This window comes from Lissotriton helveticus, chromosome 8 (genome assembly GCF_964261635.1).
Source record: "Lissotriton helveticus chromosome 8, aLisHel1.1, whole genome shotgun sequence".
Lineage (NCBI taxonomy): Eukaryota > Metazoa > Chordata > Amphibia > Caudata > Salamandridae > Lissotriton > Lissotriton helveticus.
Genome location: NC_136069.1, coordinates 81718119 through 81738039, shown reverse-complemented (window position 1 = coordinate 81738039; position 19921 = coordinate 81718119). Strand labels below are relative to the sequence as shown.

At 48.7% G+C, this 19921-nt stretch overlaps 1 protein-coding gene across 7 annotated transcripts in view; it reads right to left on the bottom strand.

The window, feature by feature from the left end:
* The window catches only part of SPICE1 (spindle and centriole associated protein 1), a 591766-nt gene that overhangs the window by 345553 nt on the left and 226292 nt on the right, over positions 1 to 19921 (bottom strand). For all 7 annotated transcript variants that reach the window (XR_013599733.1, XM_078656677.1, XM_078656679.1 and 4 more), the window contains one exon: positions 10968 to 11071. Coding sequence is in view for 6 of the 7 variants with exons in the window: in XM_078656677.1 (XP_078512803.1) it covers positions 10968 to 11071 (104 nt within the window). In the remaining variant the exon portion in view is untranslated. The remainder of the gene's footprint in view (positions 1 to 10967; positions 11072 to 19921) is intronic.

Sequence of the window (19921 nt, the reverse complement as noted above, 5' to 3'; positions counted from 1 at the left end):
GTTTTGCATATCCTGAAAGGTGCGCATGCTGCCCCCTTTCCAGACGTCTCCCAACTGTAAGATCCCAATTAGATCCCATGCTCTGAATCTGGATAGACCTGCAACCCCTCTAGGTGGGTGCCCTGCCAAAGTGGAGTATATTGGGTCAGTTTGCCCGACTAGTGAGTGTGGCGCAGGCAGGCCCACCAGGCCAGAAACACCCCACATGTGACCTCGGGCAGCGTTCTAGGAACCGCGTTTCTGTACGGCATCCCCTGAATATTGGAATTAAAATGAAATCATTACTTTAAAAAAATGTAGAGAGAAAAACAAAAAAGTAATGATAGAATGCATGAGTTAAATACATCCAAGAACATCTCATACAAATAAACCATGGCCCTAATCCAACAGGAACAGTGTAGCCTCTAACTCCCAACATTCTAATCATCACTTTTCGCTAGGCTTAATGGGTTTCCTAAATATGAGCGGATTGCCCAGAGGTGGGTTCCAAGCTCACTGTGCCATGTGGCATGGGCCACAGCAAGTATGCCATTGTTCGGCCGCAACATTTTTCACGTAAATATAGTTTTGCCATATAATCTATCATCTGCTACATAATCTGAAGATTACACCATAAAACAATTTGTTTGTAGCTCAAGCGGTTCAAAGGTTACAAAAAATGCAGCAATCCATGTTGCCACGCAGTAGAATGTTCTTTGTGAAGCTTTCCTGGTCACCTTTCTATTGCTTATTGCTTTATTTAGGTGTAAAACTGGCACTAATGAGACGTAACCAATGTCCAGACCAAGTGTGAAAATGGGATAATGATGAAGTAATACTATCACAAAATGTGCCACATTACGCTGCATAATTTGTCTTACCGGGGTCCCGACAGCGCAGGCTTCACCAGGTATAGGAGGGCTTCATCCGCATAAAGGGCGATGTTGTCTTCCTCAAATCCACGCCATCTCCACCCTATGATGTGCTCATCCGAGCGTATGAGGCATGCCAAGGGTTCCATAGCCAAGGCAAAGAGAAGGGGCGAAAGGGGGCATCCCTGCCTCGTGCCCCTTCGGACTGGGAAGGACTGCGAGAGGGCTCTGTTAACCAGCACCCGGGCCCTTGGTCGGCAATATAGCGTCCGCAATAGATTGCAAAAATAGTCCCCAAAACTAATTTCTGCCAAAACCGCCTCTAGGTATTACCAGTCCACCAAATCAAAAGCTTTCACGAAGCCAATGAGAAGAAGGGACAAATACGGAGTTAGGCATTGGCGGCTTGCTATGGCAAGGTGAAAGCGCCCGAGGCAGTGTCTGGTGCCCCGGGAAGGCATGAAGCCCCAATCGTCAGAATGGACCAGTTTGGCCACACACGGCCACAATCGGTTAGCCAGGACGGCCGCAAACACCTTGAGCTCTGAGTTGATGAGTAAAATGGGACGATAATCGGAGCAGTGCTTCGAGGGGGGCTGAGACTTGGGGATCACCACCATGGTGGCCGTGTCGAACTCGGCACGAAATGAGCCTTTATCGGCGGCCTCCGCATATAGCTCCAACAGGTGGGGAACCAGCGTATCCTGGTAGACGGCATTAAACTCCTGAGGGAGACCGTCTGGCCCCGCCGTCTTGCCAGGAGCCAAGCGAGAGATTGCCTCATTTATCTCTTCAGGAGTGATGGGGAGGTTGAGCACCTCTGTCTCGGAGTCACTAAGGTGCAGGAGAGCGATTCGTTCTCGGTGAAGCAGCTCCAAGAGTAAGAGAGTGGAGTGCTGCACAGGGTAAAGGGCGGTGTAGTATGCAGCGAAGCACAGAGTCACCGCCGCCGGAGACCGCTAGACCTCACCATTGAGGGCTAACACTTCGGGAATAATGTGTTTGGCCATCGGGTATGTGGCCAGTCGGTGGAGCAGCTTCCCATTTTTTTCTCCCCACCCGTAGACCCGTGACACCAAAGACAGTCAGAGCAGTTTGGCGGCTTCCAGGGAGATCTGCCCGAGCTCATCTCGAGGGCTTCGGGCTTCTCTTCAGGCGATGGTGCTTCAAGTAGGGTGATCTGCGCCTCCAGGAGGGTAAGTCTGGACTCCTGTGGAGCCCGCTAAAGCTTGAGTTGGCCTTTAGCGAAGCCTTGAATGGTGGCCTTGCCAGCCTCCCACAGAGTGCCAGGGGAAGGAACGGAGCCCTGGTTAGTGATAAAATATTGCCAGAGCTCACTGACCACCGACTCCCGATAATCTTAGTCCTGGAGAAACCAGGCATTCAGCCTCCAGATCGGTCGCAACGCATCAGGAAGGTCACCGACCCGCAGCGTCACTGGTGAGTGGTCGGAGATACCTCTAGGGAGTATGGTTGTCTCCTTGATTGTCTGACGATCCAGAGCCGGCATGAAAATGTAGTTAAGTCGTGCATGAGTGTGGTGGGATGCCGAGGTGTGGGTGTAGTGTCGGGACGTGAGATGCCAAAGTCTCCAGGAGACGCAGACTCCAAGCGTGGTCGCCCAGTTCGACACAAAAGCTTGGCCTGTGAAATTCTGGATGGAGAAGGGGCTCCCACCACATCACGGGCAGGGTCCATGACTGCATTGAAGTCTCCCCCTTTAATGGCCATATCTAGGGACAGGGCATCGATCAACCTCGCAAGTTGTTTGAGCGTAGGGGCCATCAGCGACGGCGGGGAATATACGGACAGCAAGTTTAGCACTCGATCTCCCACTGCCCCCTCCAGGGCGATATAGGTACCCTGAGGGTCTGTCGTGACCTTACGCAGAGCGATTGGAAGGGTGTGCCGCACAAGGATGGCTACTCCTCGCGACCCCCGAGTAAAGCCGTATCTCGCCACGAAGGGGCAGTAACTGCCCACCAGATGAGTTTCTTGGAGGAGGAGTAAGTGGACGTTGTGGCGTTGTGCTTAGCTCAGGACTGCAGTCCGCTTGACTCTATCTAGCAGTCCGTTATCATTCCAGGACATTACATGGAGCGTCCCCTTCCCACTGTGGATGTCAGTCATGGGGGATATGGGTGCATGGGGAGACGTCCCACGCGTGTGGCAGGGGCAAGTGAGGAGTGTGGATTGCGTAATGCATTGGACGCATCTCTGCAAGCTGGTGGTGAGCGCGCTCATTGCGCTGTTGGACCGGGATGCAAGTGTGGTGTATGACGTACGTCGGCGAAGAGCCGGGATAGCTGTGTCTACGGGATGTGGAGTCATCGTGCCGTCGATCAAAGCAGTGTGTGTGAACCAAGTGTAAGAAGAAAAAACTGGGACAAAAGTCCCCCCCCCCCCAACCCTACCCCCTCCCCTCTCCCTATAGTTCAGTAAGAAGCATCTGTCGACCCTAACTGAGGAACCTAGAAAAACCAAACTACAACGCTTGGGAATGGGGAATCGTGGAGGATTCCCCATTCCCATTGGAGGTTCCTCTTAGCAGGATGTTCTGGGACAATGACCATCAAGAGCCAGAAGTAATGACGAGCTGAAGAGCAGCGCCAAGGCTGCAGAATCAATTACAGCCAGAGGACATGGCGGGTTCAAGGTGGTCCCTGGGGAAGAACCGGGCTGCGGGAGAGATCTGTGTCAGTGGGATCCAGAAGCGTTAGCTGGGGCGAGGCTCCCACCGGATCTGAGTGGTTCGAAGAGCTTGTGCGCAGCAAGGCAAGGAGGTCATCTGGGGGCGCCCCGGAGGTCGGACCCAGCGGTGAATCCGAACGGGCTCGTCGTGGACCCCACTTCCTATGTGAGCGGGTACGTGGGTTAGGCCAGTCCGGCGGGGACCCTCGTTGCTGTCCCTAGAAGAGGTACTCCGGGATTTGAAGTGCAAGGGAAGCTCTTCTGTCACCCATGTCCAGGCCTCTTCAGGGGAGTCAAAGAAAAGGGTTTTGTCTATGAACTCCACCCGGGGGCGGGCCTGGAAGAAAAGCCTGTAATGGATGTTGAGGGCACGCAGCTTTTGTTTAACCACTCCAAACAAGCGACGTTGGCCCTGGACCTCACGGGTGTAATCGGGAAAGATCATGATTGTCTGCCTCTGGTATTTGAGGTGTTGTGACTTCCATGCATAGTGTGGGAGAGGTGTGGCGCCGCGGCCAGGGCGACTGACGCTGGAATCCGGGGATCAGGGTTCGATCCCCGGCTCCGGCGGCAGGTTAGCCCAGCACCATGTGACTCTGGGCAATAGCTTGCTTAATCTTCCCGACGGCCCCCAGCGCCTAGAGACCCTTACGGGTGATTGTGCGCTTTACAAATGTGGATTATTATTATGTGGATGCTTCGGCCAGGAAGGAGTCCCGATCTTTGAAGATGAGGATCCTCATTATGATTGGCCTATGTGGCTTGGCCGGCGGAGGCCTGAGCGCGAGAGATCGGTGCGCCCGCTCAACAGAAAACTATGGGGAGAGGGTGCCCTCAGGCATCCATGAGCGCAGCCAGCGCTCAGCAAAATCCGATGTCCGACCCTGTTCCGCTCCCTCCGGTAACCGCACCAGGCAGAAGTTGTTGCGCTGTGACCTGTTCTCAGGGTCTTCGGCTCTTTTGTGCAGTTCTTGGGTATGAGTCTGAAGGCGGGCCACCTGATCTTTAAGGTGTTGGACGTCGTCCTCTAACGTAGATATGCAAGACTATTTCCTTAATCCGGGCCATGGCATTACGGAGGTCCTGTCTGATAAAGAGTCACGTCGACCCGAACCTCTTCGATCTTGCCCTCCACTGATGATTGGGAGGTGCGGATGGCTTGGAGGATGGTGGACAGGTCTGCAAGTGTGGGGGCACCTCCATCCGGGGTCCCCTCGTCGCACCGGAGTCCACGACCTTGTACTGGTCCATTTTAGTCTGTGTGGTGGGAGGCTTCGGCACCCGATCTCTTCCGATGGTTGCCGCGCAAGGCCAGAGGCCGATGCAACCGCCCGGCGCTCAGGTGATGGGCGAGTAGATGCGGGGCCCTCGGCCAGGGCCGTCCCAGGGTGGACAGCAGCTGGGGAGAAGGGAGGGAGAAGAGGAATAGGGGGGGGGGGGCGGTCCGCCCGGTCCCACGCCGCCCAATGCCACCTCACAGCAGTCCCCCTCCACACCCCTTGGCCAAGAGTCGAGCGTGCAGGACCCACCTCCAGGACAGGGAAGAGCCAGGTCGGGGGCGCAGGAGCCCAATCAGGATGGAGTGCGGGAGTGCTGGCAAGATGTAAGGCAGGGAGCAAACGCCCGGGGAGGGGGAAGAAGAAGGGAGGCCACAGTCTGCCCGACCTACAGCCGATGCTCACTCCCAGACGTCCTCCTCCACGCCCCCAGACGAAGAACAGTCGTGCGGGTCCCACGCTTGGACAGGGATCAGCACCGGATCCGGTCCAGGACAAAGCACAAGGAAGAGATCAGCTGTAAGGGGGTAGGCCCTCCGGGGAGGAAGGAAGATTCATTTAATTTATACTCCGTCGCCCAATGCGGCGGCCGAATCCCTCCGGGAGGCACCCGTCCGCCCCAGGCCCGCACCAGAGTACAGCAGGCCCCACAAGGAGTTTGCAGGGGAGGGGGAGATCCACCAGCCCGTCGCCGCACCAGGTGAGAGAGCACACGGTCCAGAGGTCTGCTTCAGTCCAGAGGCCACCACTCAGGCAAGGCGCAGAGAAGCCCTGTACACCATGAGTCCCAAGGCACCAAGAGAAAGATGAGGGGGGACGGTAGGGAACAGTACTCAGAGCCCAACAACGCTCGATCCGACGACCGAATACTCCCTCCTGTCCGCCGCCCACCTCAGTGTCCATGGCCTGGAACGGCGGTCGGCCCGTCTCAGGCTGCACCTCAGCTCCTCACCTCCTCAGGTCAGGTTCAGCAACAGGCCGGCAGACCACCCACTGGCTCGGCATCAGCACAGCACATGGCTCCACAGGGTCTCCTCTACAATTCAGGCACCCGAGTCCCTCTAAGGGGGGGGGACCAACCCCTGGGCATCTGCAGGGCGCAGCCAAGCCTCAGTGTGATGTTGCAAGAGGGAAAGAGTCCATCGCCTTCGCCGCTGTTTGGAAGGCCGCCGAGGCCTCCCCTCACTTGTCGCTGCCCTGAGAATCACAGAGACCCAGGCACCCTAGCCGCCAGCAGCAGACCCAGACACCGGGACCCAGCAACTGACCATCAAACGAGGGGCAGCTCCAAACTTCGATGGCCCAGCTCACCAGACGGGCGCGAAGTGGAACGCCAACCTGCTCACCGCCCGATCGACGGCCGATAACACTCTCCGGCACCTCAGGAGTTACCACCAAGTGCGGCAGGCGGCTGCCTCAGGTCGCTCTCGGCCCCCCACGTCCTCCAGGTGCGGACCTCAAATCACTGGGTAGTCTCTCAGCCTCCAGCCGGTTTGGCACCGGCAGTCCTCCCACCAGGCATGGTACAACATGTAGCCACAAAGCACAAGGGCATCAGGAGGAGCCGGGAGATCACTCCGGCGGGACCGCCATTTTGGAGTCGCCACGAGCCAGAGCTGTACTCCAAGGGCTGCCTGGAGCGTGCAGACGCCACACACACTGCCTCCAAGGACAGGTCCGGGGTCCCAGACGGACCGGCAGCAGTATTCCGAGGTAAGCCCTAGTCCATAGTGGCGGAGAGTGGAGCGGATGACGGTGGGGTCCAGAGCACTTCTAAAGTGCAACTGCCATCTTGATGCACCCGACCACGCCCCAACCCCCCCTACCCCCACCCCCCCTCTACCCCCTCCCTCCCAAGAGCATTCTTACTGGTGCAAGCATAGAAAGCAGAACTTTGAAAAGAAAATAATTTCTTTGTCTTCTAGGCCATTTGACAGCCTGGTAGGAACATCACTGTGGCCTGGAATCATGTTTACTTTAGGGCACAGTCAGAGGCAAATTTGTAGAGCTTTCAGTATTTTGAAGAGTGAAAACCCAGTTGCACTGAATGTGTGCTTGTGAGCAGATCTGTTACTAACAAATACAACAGAGACCTCATCTGCTGTTTGGCGACAATTGTTTTGACTGGATGTCATTGTATGGATATAATTAAAGTGACTTACTGCTATTGGTATAGTTATCTTTTACAGACACTTCTCAGAAAAAAGGTTAGAACATCAGAGACAAACATGCAGAGTCAGTGCAAAAGAACAGCTGGCGCCTGCTCGAGGGTTTTCAGACAATGGTAAAGCCTTTTGTAAAGTTAACCCAGATGGCATATCTTGTTGTGCAGCTTCAGGACGCGATAATTGCACAAGGCATCAAGGCTGGCGATTCTTACCATTATCTCCTTTGTGTGTTTTTCCCAAAGCTCTATTTACCTTTGGGCGTCCCTTGTTTGTAATCTTTTGCTATAAAACCCATGTAACCATCGTTCAGTGTGCTTTCTCCTTGAGTATCTCTATGGTGCTTGTCGGATGAGGCCCCATTCCTGAATGCTAAATAAATGACTTATGATTTGTACTTCGCTCCAGTGTCAATTCCTCCTTACTGGTTAAGAACCCATGGACGAATGGTGACCCTGCACCAGGAGATTATTAATAATCTACTTCCACAGATGGATTTAATGCTGAACAATGTCAAACGCTCACCCCCTGTACAGAGATCTGGGCCTAAGTCCAGCATTTTTTTGCTTACTACGCCATTCCAGTTTGGAGACATCCATATGCAAATCATTCTTGATCCTGCTCCCCATGGGAATAGTGCACCCCAAACAGCCAGGCCAGGACCTCCCTGGACCAGTAACATACTTCCTGGAAGTGGTTTCGGGGTTTCCCCCTCATTAGCCAGGCTAGCTTGAATCTGGTGGTGTAGGGAGCATGGGACCCACACCACCTAGGCATAACCTTCCCACTTAGGGCGACAAATGTAACAAAAAAAAAACAAAAAAAGATGATGGACGGAATGCTAAATCATTCAAAGGTTCAACCCCACTCACAGATCTGGGTTCAATCTATTGTTTTTTTGCACGCCACGCCATTCTATCAGTCTTTACCCTGCTCCCCCATGGTAACAGTCCAGCACAAACTGCCAGGTACGGTCCTTCACAGCCCAGAAACAAGCATCCTAGGACCAGTAAGATGTATGCCCTTAATGAGGACAAGACCAACTACTTAAGAGAATGTAGAACAGTATTTAGCAAATCGGATTATCAAACTCTCTTGTTCTGCATCATCACCCTTTTTTAATGTCTGTAAGGCTACCACAGAGCTTCACATATATTTAGGTCACTGGGCTCTAAACATGACCACTGTATAACCTCTTCCGTGCGGCCCGATTCCCCCCCGGTGCTGAGCCCTAATGAAAACGGGCGTGGTCATGACGGAACGGTTCCGTCATAAGCACAGCTCGACCGATGCTCATGATGGCACCGTTCCGTCATGAGCACGGAAGGGGTTAATAGGTATCTCCCCTGCATTTGGTCCCCTTTTTCTACACTAATGCACGACAACAGTTACCTCAATGAAGCTAGATTTGCCTAATGTATGCCAGCTGGTTCATGTGAGGCAAGAAGATGAGTGAAAGACAGCATTTAATGCAGAACATGACCTGTTTGAGTAATGCCTTTTGGTTTATGCAATGATTCAGCCATCTTACAATATTCTGATGAGGCTGTCCCTGATTTCCTACACAGATATGTTATGATTTGCCTCTATGATGTACTTGGAACACAAATATAGTCACTTACAACATGTTTGTCGTGCTGACTGCAGTATGCTAAACACATCTATACCATAAACCCAGTCAGTCAGATTTTCACATGATTGAGGTAGTGTTTCTGGGTTTTTATGTTCATGCTTACTGGCTGACAGGAAAATACTATGTTCCACCACCTTAATAAATTGGAGGTAAGTTGGGGGCCAGTTGCAGTACTTGCGAGTCCTGGTAAGGCTTTAGTTCCAGAAACAATTCAAGGGAATCGCCACCCCTCTGTCCCTGCAAGGGTCACGATCAGATCCTATTTGGAAGGCAGACATGGTCTAACAGATCCCTAGTTACAGTGGTTGAAAAAGTTTGCCAGTGGTTCCATGGAGTCCACCCTTTCTCCATTTGACTCTAAAGGTAACAGTGGCGAGCAGTTACAGGCTTCTTAGAGTTGTAGTGTTGTGGGACAAGAACTCAGAAATTAACAATCAATGAACAGACACAATAACAATGTCCAACTCAGTGTTTCTTTTTTAAGAAAAAAAAGTACTTTAATATCACAGCAGATCTAAGTACTATATCCACACGAGTTAAAGAAGCGAATCAGTTCAATGATTTTTATGCTTTTGGAAGAAAGGGTTTAGCAGACTTTCAACATGTGTTTGTTTCTTGTACGCGGGGTTAAGCTAAGACTTGCATTTTATATGTTGGTTGCTGGGGCGTAGTTGGGGCTGTGTGGCAGATGCAGGCTGGGTTCCCACCAGCATGGAATGTATCTTTTTCTCGGTGGAGGGGTGGGGGAGGGGCAGCTGCAGCCTCACTCATTACAATGTTCACAGGGTCTCCAAGCTCAGGTGTGGCAGTAGGCTCCAGGTTGAGTCCTACGCGGCAGTGCCTCTGGTGCAGTTGCGACCTAAGAGTCAATCAAAGCATGCCTCTTTGCTGGGGACTCTTCTAGTTGGCTGCGCCATACCAGTCTCTCAAGCCTGCACAAGTTTCTGGGTAAAACAGGAATACTCACTTTGATACATCTTGGGACGGTTCACTCAGAACTTCACAGCTTTCTCAGAGTGCGCCTCATGGAGGGAACATGCTGGGGCTCTCCTCCTGGACAGTGTCCTCTCCTGCAAGACCAGGCACACACACTCACTCTGTCGCAGAAATTAAGGGAGGATCCCTCATGGCTTGACGTAGCAACTGATTTCACTGAAGAGGAACCACCAAAAGGCGACATGGAAACCTCTAAAATTGTCAAAATCCAATGTCGCCTTATAACATCTCAATGATGAGTGCCTGGACGTTGGATGTCTCGGAAAATGTCAAACACCTTGGCATCAAATACCTCGATATTGGCCGAGAGTGCCAGTGCCTTGAGGAGGAGAATGAGGGTCCCAAAGGGGAATCAGAGCGGTCATACCATGAGCAAAGGAAGAGACTGCATACTTCCTTACCCCTCTAGGGTCAGTAGAACACGAGGCAGAGCAGCCAACTTCCTCCTGCTTTGTCCAGAGGTTGAACTCCCTCTCCATCCAAGGGCGCATGTAACACAACCCCAGACAGATTGCATACCTCGTGATGGAGTGAAAATCCAGGAGTCAGAGGACACAAACATTGTGTTTGGCCTTTTGTGATTTCTTACCTCACACAAGGCACACCTGTCAAAATAAGCCAGCACTGTGCTCTAAGAAAAGTTGTCAAAAGAACAATCTCATAGGAAAAAGTAGGAGAAAAGCACACTTTCTGCAAAACAAAAAGCAGAAATGTGAAGAAGATGCAAAAAGACCTTGAACAAAGCAAATACCCAAAAAAGGAGGTCGTCAGTCACAAAACAACATTAGCACGGCAACAGTGTGCGGGGATCATCTTTACGTAAGCCTATAAAATAAACTGTCTCGCTGCACTGCCTGATGGAAGGGATGGTCGGCTCTGGAGTTTATTTTAAAAGCCGAAGTGTTTAATTGGCACAATGTCTTCCCAAGTCTATTAAATGCTGCATTATCCTTAGATTTTGATATTTTAAGAAGGGGGTAGTTCAGTAGTGTTTACAGTCAAATGTACTGTATGTCAATATGGCTAATTGAATTTACTTTTTAAAACCATAAGATAATAAGTAAAAAATATTCCTCTTATAGGCATGTTTTCGTTGCATAACTTTCTTAAAAATGTCGTTCCTGTATCCAGCACCAATTTTTTACTGTTATGGCTATCAGATAGATTTCCATCATAAAGAAACAGATGTTTAAAGCGAAAAAATAAAATGGTACAAGGTACACAAACCATGGAAAATAATATAACTATTCATGCCACAACTACTCACATAGGCTGGTTATTACTTTGTATTCCCATAACAAGACAGAAGCCAGTTCATGAAAAATGCATTTGATTCATAAAGGGATATGCTCACCTGTCTGCATTGACGTTGGAATATATGCTCAGAGACACATCAGGTACATCCAGGCTGCGATCGAAAGGGGTCTGGTATGACGAATTATCGAATTCATTCAGCGCCTAAATTAAAATAAACTACAATTAAAGCGGTGCACAGTCAATGTTTTACAGATGTTGACTGCATAGTAATCACTATTCAGAAATCTCAGCCTGGACCTGAAAAAGGAATACCTTGACCACCATGTCTAAAATTGGAGCCTGATGGGTTTGGAAAAAGTAAAGGAGGTCATCAGAACATCGGACTCCCTTTTGTTGATGGATGGCCCAACTGGTACATACTGAAGCAATAATTAACTGCAGGACACGACTTTCAGCTAATCTAGCCAAAAGGTGAATATGTAATTACTTACCCATGTTTTCAACTCCCAGTCATGGATATCTTTCTCATATGCATAACCCTTTGGGCATTAACTTGGATTGCATGAGATACTGGAACATTTCTTAAAACTTCTATGCTTACAATTATTTTCTATCTTTCGCATCAGAGACAACGAATGTGGAGTTTGCAAGGGAAATTAGATTCTGCATGATACAGCACTATCACTCATTATGCGCTGGCCCTGTCCAGTCCCTCAGCCTAATAAGAAGTCACAAGAGAGACACCAATCCTTTCTAGACCACAAAGGAGATTGGACAGATCGATTAGGAATAGGATATTAACAAAGACGGAGCTAAAATAAAGAAATAAATTAAAAGAAACCACAAGAGAACACCTTCATTTTTCATAATCAGCATCAAAGACCAGGCAATACTCCTTTGCAGGGAGCTGGAATTAGGATCTGCCCGGCTACAAAAGAAGTTTGATGAAGGTGGATTGCCTGCCTCATAGTCGTTCATGCCATCAGTCAATACATCAGACATTTTAAAAAGCACATGATACTTACCAGCACATGATACTTACCTGTAACTGCAGTTATCCAGTATTGGTATCTTTCATAGATTCACATGCCTGAATCATTCCCAGTCGTCGGGATGGGAGTTCCCGGTACATAAAAAAAGTAATGTCTCATTAGACATAATTAGAGTAATAGGCCAAAGGGCCTTACCTTAGTAACATATCCATGTCCTTTTGTAAAAAGGGCCAAACTTTGGAGTAGAGCCAATCAGCTATCACCACCCTCTGGAACCTTCCTGGAAGGAGCACTAGTCCCTCAGATTTTCGTAAGCACAGTGCTAAGTAGTTGTATCACAGAGATCCAGGAGAGCCCTTCCAGGGGAGGTGGGTGGGTTGCATGTGAATCTATGAAAGATACCAATGCTGGATAACTGCATTTTCAGGTAAGTAACGCATTCCTTATCCAGTATTAGGGTATCTTTCATAGATTCACATGCCTGAATCAGAGTAGTAAGCAATGATAAGAACATTTCGAATGGTACAGTATACATGAATTCACCAGATAACAACATATCAACGTGAAAATAGAAAGTACAAAAATGCAATGAAATAGAATAGTAAGAAACATAATAGAGAAATGTGCGTATTAAAGGATGATGGGATGAACAGAAGGGCTCACCACTAATTAAATAGATGACGGAGCACTGCTTGTCCCACTGCAGCATCTTTCATGAGTTCTGTATCCAGGCAGTAATGCTTGGCAAATGTATGCAGCGTCTTCCATGTTGCCGCTCTACAAATGTCTGTAATGGGCACACATGCAAAAAGTGCCATTGAGGAAGAAATTGCCCTCATGGAATGGGCTTGAACTTTGGAATGCAGGGGTTGCCCGCTTGCTGGTGACAAAAAGTAATCGCTGCAAAGATCCACCGAGAGATACTTTGTTTAGTGAGTGGAAGACCTTTCCTAGGTCGACTGTAAGCCACAAAGAGTTGGTTAGATTTGCGGGATGTCTCGGTCTTGTCAATGTAAAATTTTAGGCAGCGTTTAAGATCCAGAGAATGCAGGGTTCTTTGTGCCACCGTTTGAGGATTTGGAAAAAAGGACCGTAATACTATAGGCTCTTTGAGATGGAAGGTTGACGGGACCTTAGGTAGACATTTTGGATTCATGCGTAGTATAACCCTGTCATGTTTGAATTGAAGGAAAGGGTATTGAATTGAAAAAGCATGATGTTCACTAACTCGCCTTGCCGAGGTAAGGGCTAGAAGGAGTGCTGTTTTCCAGGAGAGATACTTAAGATCAGCTCTGTGTATCGGCTCAAAGGGGTGTTTCATAGGCTGAGCAAGAACTGTGCTGAGTTGCTAAGTAGGAGGTAAAGTCTTTACAGGAGGGAATGTCTTAAATAGGCCTTCAAGAACTTGTTAAATCAATCTATTAGACCACAGAGAAGGGCTGCAAAGGATCTCCTGAAATGGGATAATGCTGTCAGATGGCATTTAATGGAAGCATGGGCGAGACCAGAATTCTCCAAATGGAGAAGGTAAGGCAGTATTTGCTCTGGAGAGGATGAAAGACGGTGTATTTTCTTTGACATTGCACCAGATACAGAACCTCTTCCATTTTAAGGAACATGTATTGTTAGTACCGTCTGCTCGAGCCCGAGCCAGAACTGCTCTACCGTCCGGAGGTATGTCTAGGCCATGGAATTCTCTGAACTCAGGAGCCAAGCTGATAATCGGAGAGATGCAGGATCTGGATGTTGGACTTGAAACGGTTTCAACGGGATCGGCGGTTCCAGGAAGAGAAGGTGAAGCTCCGTGAACCAATGTTGGCGTGGCCAAGTTGGAGCTATCAGCATGAGCATGCAAGGTTTCGCTTTCAATTTTCTGAGAACCCTGGGAATCGGTAGAAAAGCATATGCAAAGATGTTGCACCGTGCGATCGAAAATGCATTCCCTAGAGATCCCTTCTGGGGATGCCAGCTTGCGAAGCGTTGGCATTTGGCGTCTGCTTGGTAGCAAATAGGTCCAGGAGAGGAGTGCCCCATTGAGAGAATATGCGGTTGAGAGTCCGCTGATTCAATTCCCATTCGTGACACGTTGTATGTTGTCTGCTCAAAGAGTCGGCCAGAACGTTGTCTGTTCCTGGGACATACTCTGCCCGAAGAGAAATGTTGTGATGGAGCAACCAGTTCCAGATTTTTTGTGACTCGTAAGAGAGTGTCAGAGAGCGAGTCTCTCCCCCCCCCTACCCCCCTGCTTGTTTAGTGCATTGTCGTGGTTTTGTCCGTCCGCACAAGCAGTAGAGAATTTCTGATCCTTGGCAGGAATGCCAGAAGAGCGAGATAGACAGTTCGCAGCTCGAGGAGATTTATGTGAAGTTTCGGAAAGGGACCACTTTCCGCTGATCTGGAGTTCTTGGAGGAAAGCTCCCCAAACTTCCAAGGATGCATCTGTTGGGATGGTGTATGGAGAAGCTGGAAGCAAGAAAGGCAAGCCTTGAGAAAGGTTCTGAGGGCGAATTCACCACTTTAGAGCCTTGACCATCTGAGAGGTCACCCGGATGACATCGTCGAATGATCCTGTACATTGGGCCCATTGAGCCGATAGCGCCTCTTGAAGAGCGCGCATGTGAAGGCGACAGTGTGGAACTAGTAGAATGCAGGAAGACATCATCCCAAGCAGGGATTTCAAAAGGCGCACTGTAAGAGACTTTTTAGATCTTATGCGATTTGCCAAGGAAAGAAGCTGGTCTCATCGCTCTCGTGAGGGAAACGCTTTATTCTGAGTCGTGTCGAGAGTAGCACCCAGGAAAGTTATACGCTGGGAAGGCCGGAGGACCGACTTGTCTTGATTGAGAGTGAGCCCCAAGCAATCGAAAAGCTGTAGACAGGTGTCGGAAGACCTGGATGAGCATTCTAGAGAGGGTGCTTTAACGAGCCAGTCGTCCTGATATAGAAAGACCTGATGGTGTTGTGGTTTGAGATATGCGGCTACCGGAGAGAGGCATTTTGTAAAAATGCATGGCGTCGATTTAAGTCCGAACGTTAGAACACGGAATTGGTAATGTATGCCCGCTACTGCGAATTTTAGAAATTTCTTGTGATTCCGGTGTATAGGGATGTGAAAATAGGCATCCTGAAGATCCAGAGACACCATGTAGTCGTCTGCGTTGAGAAGTTGCAGTACTTCCTGGATGGTAACCATACAAAACGACTGCTTTTTAAAGAATTTGTTGAGACTTCTCAAGTCTAAGATTGGTGTCCATTTCTTCTCTTTTTTGTCCACCAGGAAAAACAGGAGTAAAATCCCTTCCCCCGTTGATGAGGAGGAACCCTTTCTATAGCTCCTTTCTGGAACATAAGTGAAAGTTCCAGGAGTAGAGCATGTAGATTTTTGTGAAGCATAGGTCGGGGAGGAGTTTGGGGAGGAATTTGAATGAACTCTAGTGAATGACCGAATTGAACTAGTTGCAGAACCCAACAGTCCGTTGTTATTTGTTTCCAATTGTGCAGGAAATGGTAAATTCTTCCTCCAACTCTCGAGGGTGGAGAGGAAATGAAGACCAGCGGTAGTGGAAAGTAATTGTCGCTGAGCAGCGCCATTCTGTCGACCTCCTTTGCCACGAAAGGAGGACTTAGTGTAAGATGATTGTTGCTGTTTAGGCTGTTGGTATTGTGGCCGATACTGCTGATTGGAAGAGTAGGAAGATCGGTGTTGGTAATCACCTCTCCTTGAGGACTGTCCTCTTCCTCTTGAGCCACGAAAAGGCGGATTCCTGAATTGAAGGGTACCCAAAGCTCTAGCCGTGTTGGTATCCTTTATTATACCCTGAAGAGCTTCATCAATGTGTGTTTCGAAAAGAAGCTGACCATCGTAGGGCATATCCCAAATTTTTGTTTGCACTTCGGAATGAAGTTGCCTTCAGCCAATCTTGGCGCCGTAGTACAGCTGCACCGGCTAGTTGGCGAAATCCAGTAGAGGCGATATCCATTGCGCAATCTATTATCTCGGACGCAGAACGTTCGCCCTCCAGCAAGATCTTTTTTGCGTCTTCCTTTGAATCGTCTGGCAAGGCCCCAAGATATGGAGCGATGTCTGCCCACATCTGCCTGTTCTAGCGTCCTTACAGTGCCAAGGAATTGGATGCACGCACTGTTAATGCGGACATTGACGAGAAACGTTTTCCAATATTATCAAGCTGTCTACCTTCTTTGTCCGGAGGAGCGGCCAGTGGAGAAGAAGGATTTTTTGATTTCCGCTGAGCAGCTTGTGTGATGACTGAGTCTGGTTTGGGATGTCCGGTTAGGCAAGCTGGAGCAGTATCTGGAGTTCTGTATTTTTTATCTCGACGAGGCAATACTGGGGGTACCGAGGAAGGGTTAAGCATTATTTTTACACCCTGATCCTATATATAATCTATAATAGGTATAGATCTGACTGATTTTTTAAAAGGCTCCTTAAAATCGTAGAGGAAGCAATCCTGTTGGTGTGAAGGCATAGTTATTTGGAAACGCTGCGCAGCTCTTTCCACTATGTTGAGAAATCCCCCAATGTCTTCAAGAGGAGAGTCAGCTTGAGAAGTCACGGGGGATGCTGGACAGGGGATTACATAATCGTTCCACTCATCATGAGTAGATTGGGAATCATGAAGCTCTCCTTCCTCATGTTGATCCTCCTCCCCATCGTCCCTGTAAGGCGGAGGTGGTAAAGTGACAGGCCCAGGCTGCAAATTTAAAGGTGGAAGCTGCGGTCTTGGCGGTGGAGACACAGCTGGAGGAGATGTTGCAGAAGTTGGAAATCTCTGCTTATAGTCAGTAATGAGGAATTGCGGATCGGAAACCAAAGATGTAGGGAAACAAACCATGGGAGGGTGAGGCGGATGGTATTCTTCAGGATAATCTGCCGGATCCTCAGGTTCTTGGTCCTCATAGTCCGAACTGTCCTGATACTTTACTTTAAGCTCAGATGGGCTTTTCGTCGTCCTAAACATACTGCCATCATCAGAATCTTCTTCCTCCAAAAGGTGAGCTGGAGGCAATGGCTGGACCCTACTAGGGGAAGTCAGGGCCGGCGTCAGCGTACGTTTTGTGATCTTGAGATGGACGTACATACATTTTAGATTGGAATCCATCGTCGCCGACGAGCCCGTCAACGGTGTAGTCGTCTACGGTGAAGCGCGGACGGGCACCATGGTAGATGCGAGTTCCCGTTGACGGAGCCGTCGTCGACGGTGTCGTCGATGGAGATTTCCTCGACGGTGCCGTCGTTGACGGAACCTTCGTCAGCGATGGAGTAGATGTTGACGGGACATTCTTCGTCGACGGTGTCGTCGTCGACACTGTCGTCGGCGATCGTAGCGTCGAAGGTTGTTTGGACGTCGATGATGATTTCTTTATCATCGACAAGACAGACCTGCCAGCCGTCGACGATGGAGTCGTCATCGTCGACAATGAAGAAGACGCGACAGAAGTTGAAACCGTTGTCGTCGACGAGGTCACACACAAGGCCGTAGACGGAGATTTTCTTGCGTCGAGGCCACCGTCGACAAGGCAGTCGTCGACGGGGTAGAAGAAGGCTTTTTAAAGGTATGAAGAACCTCCCGAGGAGAAACCTTTGCTGATAGAGCCTTGGGATGTACCTCTGAAGACTTTTTGTGTGTCTTCTTTTGAGGTGGCTGTGACGAAGGACCTGGAGAAGCCACTCTTGGCCTTTTCTGAAAAGACTGTGAAGAGATGGAAGAGCCCTCACTCTCCTCAGAGGACACAGCTTGGTATTTGTCTGTTAACCTCTTCAGCCAAATTAAGAGGCGTCCCTCCCGATCTTTGAGGGTCTTTGAAGAAAAGGTACGACATACCTTACAGTCCTTTGAGGAGTGATCCGGGTAAAGGCAGTAGAGACAATCCATGTGCTGGTCCTCCACGTGAAGTCTCTTTTTACCACAGGAAGCACAGGGCCTAAAAAGGCCTTTCTTAGGAGTATCTGCCATGAAGAACTTGATAACTTTACCCAGAAGATGGAATTTTGAAGCAAGAAACACTGGAAATCCAGAAATGAGGAAAGCTGAGCAGAGCTCAGAGGAGACTCCCTTAGCACCACGTGTGGTATAAAATCTGAGGGACTAGAGCTCCTTCCAGGAAGGTTCCAGAGGGTGGTGATAGCTGATTGGCTCCAAAGTTTGGTCCTTTTTACAAAAGGACATGGATATGTTACTAAGGTGAGGCCCTTTGGCCTATTACTCTATTCCCATCCCGACGATAGGGAATGATTCAGGCATGTGAATCTACATAAGATACCCTAATACTGCCCTGGAACAGATGGCATTTCATTACATAGCAGAAATCATAAGATTATCAGAGCAACAAGTCTATGTCGAGCACAGAGAAAACCATAACGTGCTTGCCTGACATCTTTAATTTTGACTGTGCAATATCCAAGGCATGGCTTTACGTTTCACACAAATGCATAGCTTGATTTATATAGATGCTAGAAATCCTTTCAGCGAGTAATGAAAATTAAGCAGAATCAATCCAAAGAGCCCGAATCTCACTGACCCTTCTAGTCCTGTTCTGGCAATCCAAATGGTAGTATCAAGAAATGTACTCAATAGTTGGCATATGTATGTGCTTGGAAGGATAGTTCATCAATTTAGTGATTATCACATGACATTCTAATGCTTAGCTGATAGAAGGGAAAACTTTAACGGAGAACCTCTAAAATCTACGATGATTGGTATTGTGGAAAAAGGGCTTTGACAAGGGGTTCTTTTTTAACGGAGGCTATTGAGGACCAGTTTTACGATGTAGAAGATATGAAAAGATGGCTTCTAGTTGAGATCGAAGCAGACAGACTCATTCAGGATGCACCGGGTGCAGACACTGTTCAATTCAAACGCAAATCATTCTTTAGCTGCTGGCTTTTCGATTCTGCAAGCCATCTGGAGTTTGAATCAGGGACACCGAGATACCAGGACACCAATAGGTCTTTAGTAGGCCTTTTGTAGTAGGACTTTAACACGCTAATCAAAGCGACACCATAAAGCTCCCCGTATGAAAGATTGGCCAGAGTGAAGCTTAATCTTCTATTCAGCAACACAGAGCTTAAAGTCCTTCACTATGAGAACCTCTGGCTTCGCTTGGAAATATAAGCGATGCATTTCTATTCTCTTTGATTTATAGTATTACAATTCTTCATAGAGGATTAACACTACTCATTGGAAGCAAAATAACTGTTCAACTGAGGAGTCAAATTTCCAAAAAAGGTAATGTGAAATCTTTTTTATTACCTTATACCCTTAACAAAATTAAGGTACTGCTAAACCAAATGTCTCTGTGAAAAATAAGTCAACTTCCCTCATACAAAAAAAATACTTTTAGATCAAAGTTCAAACTGGCAAAAACTAGAATCTCTGCAAAAAAGAAACTAATAATAACTGAGCTAAAAACATAAAACATTCACAACCAATCTTACAATTTCACTAATAAGCCTGCACTAAATTTGACATTAGTATGTGAATGTCCAGGAGACCCAAGAAAGAAGTTACAGATCCCATCCCACTGTGCTGCATCTCAAAATGGTATACCCTTCTGATTAAATTCTGGCAAATAATAATTAGAACTAACCAAATTGCCATCAAGAGTGGTGCGGTGAGGAGGAGCTTCGCGGGCATCCATGATGGTCGCGTGAGCACAGAGCTCCCGAGACCCGCGCCGCCCTTTGCAAATATCCTGCTAATATCCTGTTTCTGAAGATGGGCTTTTGAAGGCGATCCTCGGCTGAACTCAATATTCCTTTCAAAATTGAAATCGGACGTCGGGGGCCACTTCTACATCGTCTCGTGCTTCTGCGACCTGCCCCGGGACGAGACCGGGGGCTTTGCTGATTTTCAGGCCGAGGAGTAGTTGAAGAACAACGGCCAGAGGGGTCTTCCCCAGGCGGCCTCACTTCAACTTTCAGTTTCACTTTCCTACTCCGGGCTCTGATTGACTGGCATTCCTTCTGATCTACTCCAGATCTGGCTGAGTCTGCTCTACTGCTGTGTGCCTTCCTCAGTGAGGGTCCGGCTTCCAGCCC